The sequence below is a fragment of the Perca flavescens genome, chromosome 21 (assembly GCF_004354835.1).
Source record: "Perca flavescens isolate YP-PL-M2 chromosome 21, PFLA_1.0, whole genome shotgun sequence".
Classification (NCBI taxonomy): Eukaryota; Metazoa; Chordata; class Actinopteri; order Perciformes; family Percidae; genus Perca; species Perca flavescens.
In genome coordinates, this window is record NC_041351.1 from 1,972,916 (window position 1) to 1,975,415 (window position 2,500).

General features: G+C 39.8%; 1 protein-coding gene across 3 annotated transcripts in view; it reads right to left on the reverse strand.

Moving 5' to 3' along the window:
• Positions 1–107: 107 nt before the first annotated feature.
• Positions 108–2,500, reverse strand: part of LOC114548649 (TATA-box-binding protein-like) — a 10,387-nt gene continuing 7,994 nt past the window's right edge. For all 3 annotated transcript variants that reach the window (XM_028568655.1, XM_028568656.1, XM_028568654.1), the window contains exons 7-8: positions 2,263–2,354; positions 108–225 (exon numbers count right to left, since the gene is read on the reverse strand). In XM_028568655.1, coding sequence (XP_028424456.1) covers positions 149–225; positions 2,263–2,354 — 169 coding nt within the window. In that variant the 3' untranslated portion in view covers positions 108–148. The remainder of the gene's footprint in view (positions 226–2,262; positions 2,355–2,500) is intronic.

Consider the following 2,500-nt stretch of genomic DNA (forward strand, 5'->3'; position numbering starts at 1 on the left):
CGTGTTTTTATCCATGAATTATCTGAATGATGTTAGAGGGTTTTTTTAAGTGAAAGAATCCCCTGACTCTAAAAAAAACAACAACAGTTTATTTATTAACACAGGTTTTAAAATGTACAAATCAGGAGTCTGTCTGTCTCTCGTTAGGTTAGTGCCTCCTGAAGCGGCTCAGGATTGGACGGATGATACCAAGCGCTTCGTAGATCTGAGCTTCCGTTGTCGCTCCTGGAATTCAACACAAGACACGAGACTGTGATTATACAGACTCCTTCACAGTGAAGTTATTACACACAGTACAGGCCAAAAGTTTGGACACACCTTCTCATTCAATGCGTTTCCTTTTTATTTTCATGACTATTTACATTGTAGATTCTCACTGAAGGCATCAAAACTATGAATGAACACATATGGAATTATGTACTTAACAAAAAAGTGTGAAATAACTGAAAACATGTCTTATATTTTAGATTCTTCAAAGTAGCCACCCTTTGCTTTTTTTGATAACTCTGCAAACCCTTGGTGTTCTCTCAATGAGCTTCATGAGGTAGTCACCTGAAATGGTTTTACCTTCACAGGTGTGCTTTGTCAGGGTTCATTAGTGGAATTATTTCCCTTATTAATAAAAAAAGCAAAGGGTGGCTACTTTGAAGAATCTAAAATATAAGACATGTTTTCAGTTATTTCACACTTTTTTGTTAAGTACATAATTCCATATGTGTTCATTCATAGTTTTGATGCCTTCAGTGAGAATCTGCAATGTAAATAGTCATGAAAATAAAGAAATACATTGAATGAGAAGGTGTGTCCAAACTTTTGGCCTGTACTGTAAATGCGTCAAAAGGGACTCCAATGGTCCCGACCAAGCATGTTTAGATAAACCTCGTGTCGTCTTCCTGTCAACCGTGCAACTTTGCGTTTTTCTGGGTCAAAATCTCAACATTTTGTTGTTCTCTTTCTACACTTTTCTTGACATTTTTGTCGATTTTATTCCAACTTTCTTTTGTTTGTGTCACCTTTGGCTATGTTTCTGATGGGTTTTCTTTGTCACTTTTTAACCCTCCTGGTGTCCTCGGGTCCAAGATGACCCATTTTCTGTGTCGATATCAGAAATTTGGGTTTTCTTTCAACCAAATTGTTAAAAAAAAGTAAATAAATAAATGACGTGGATGGATCCGTACAGCGCTCTTCACAAGTTAAATAAATGATCAGTTCACGACTTTCATTGAATATGTGTGTTCTATTCAATTTTATCGCATTAAAAAAAAAAAAAAAAAAAAAAAGGTGATAAAAATGTCGGGCAAAGTGACTAAAAAGTCAACCAAAAACTTGAAATAAAAAGTTTTAATTTTACATTTTGACCGAGAAAAACTAAAAGTTGCACACGAGGGGACGCCAACTGTCCCGACCAAGCACGTTTAGATAAAGCGCAGTTATATGGCGCTGAAGGAGACTTTTAGCGTCAATAACAACGACAAAGGTCACCTGACCAAGATTCATATGTTACCAGATGGGAGTGAGATCCTGTTGGTCCCCCTGACGCACCTGATGGTACTAATGGCATCAGTTGCTCTGCTACGGTGTACTGTTCTAGAGCTGTAATCGGGCCTTAAAAGCTCGGCCCAAAATGGCCCGAGCCCGACAGAGTTCAGCCCGAGCCTGACCAGTACATTTTGATAGCTTTTTAAAAGCCCAAACCCGATTACAGCCCAAGTGTACAAAAGGCCCTCCATCAGCAGTGATTAGAGTGTTGGCGGAAAAGGGAGAGAAAGAAAGGTTTTCTGATTAGTTTTTCATTTAAATATCTGATTAGTGTTTAACTAATCTTGCATGTACTTGTTGGTACTACTGAGAGTTATTTGTAATGTAATGTTTTAATATTGTGTGCGCCTGCCCGGGGGACTGCAGATGGAAACTAGCATTAGCTAACTCAGGTACAAAACATCTTTTCGTAAGGTTAATGCATTTTGTACATTGTCCCTGACAAATAAACTAATTAAGTGAATAAATAAATAAAAAAAAGAGACTGCGCCGACAGCTCTTTTTGTCTTTCGTAAAAAAATTAGTCATTTATACATTTTTTAACGTCATTTATTCATGACTAGCGGAGGCTGTAGGCCACTTGGAAGTTGGAACAAAGAAATGAATGAAGTCCTCCAGTGGCTACAGCCTCCGTTTCACCTCCAAACGCTTCGCCTCGCCCGAAGCACAACCCGTCGGGCAAAGATCTTCAGCCCTGTCCTGTTCAACACAACCACAACTTACCGACCAAAGACATCTTGCCGTTTGCAAAGATGACAATCGAGACGTTGGGGATGCCGGTGTAGAAGAGGCCGGGAAACAGTTCTGCTTCATAGCTGCGGAGAGTTAAAAACACACAAAAACCTGATTCAGGATCAGACATGTCGGCCGTTTCCCCCCTCTCATTCCCCCTTCTCTGGTGTTTCCCCCCTCTCATTCCCCCTGCTCTGGTGTTTCCCTCCTCTCATTCCCCCTTCTCTGG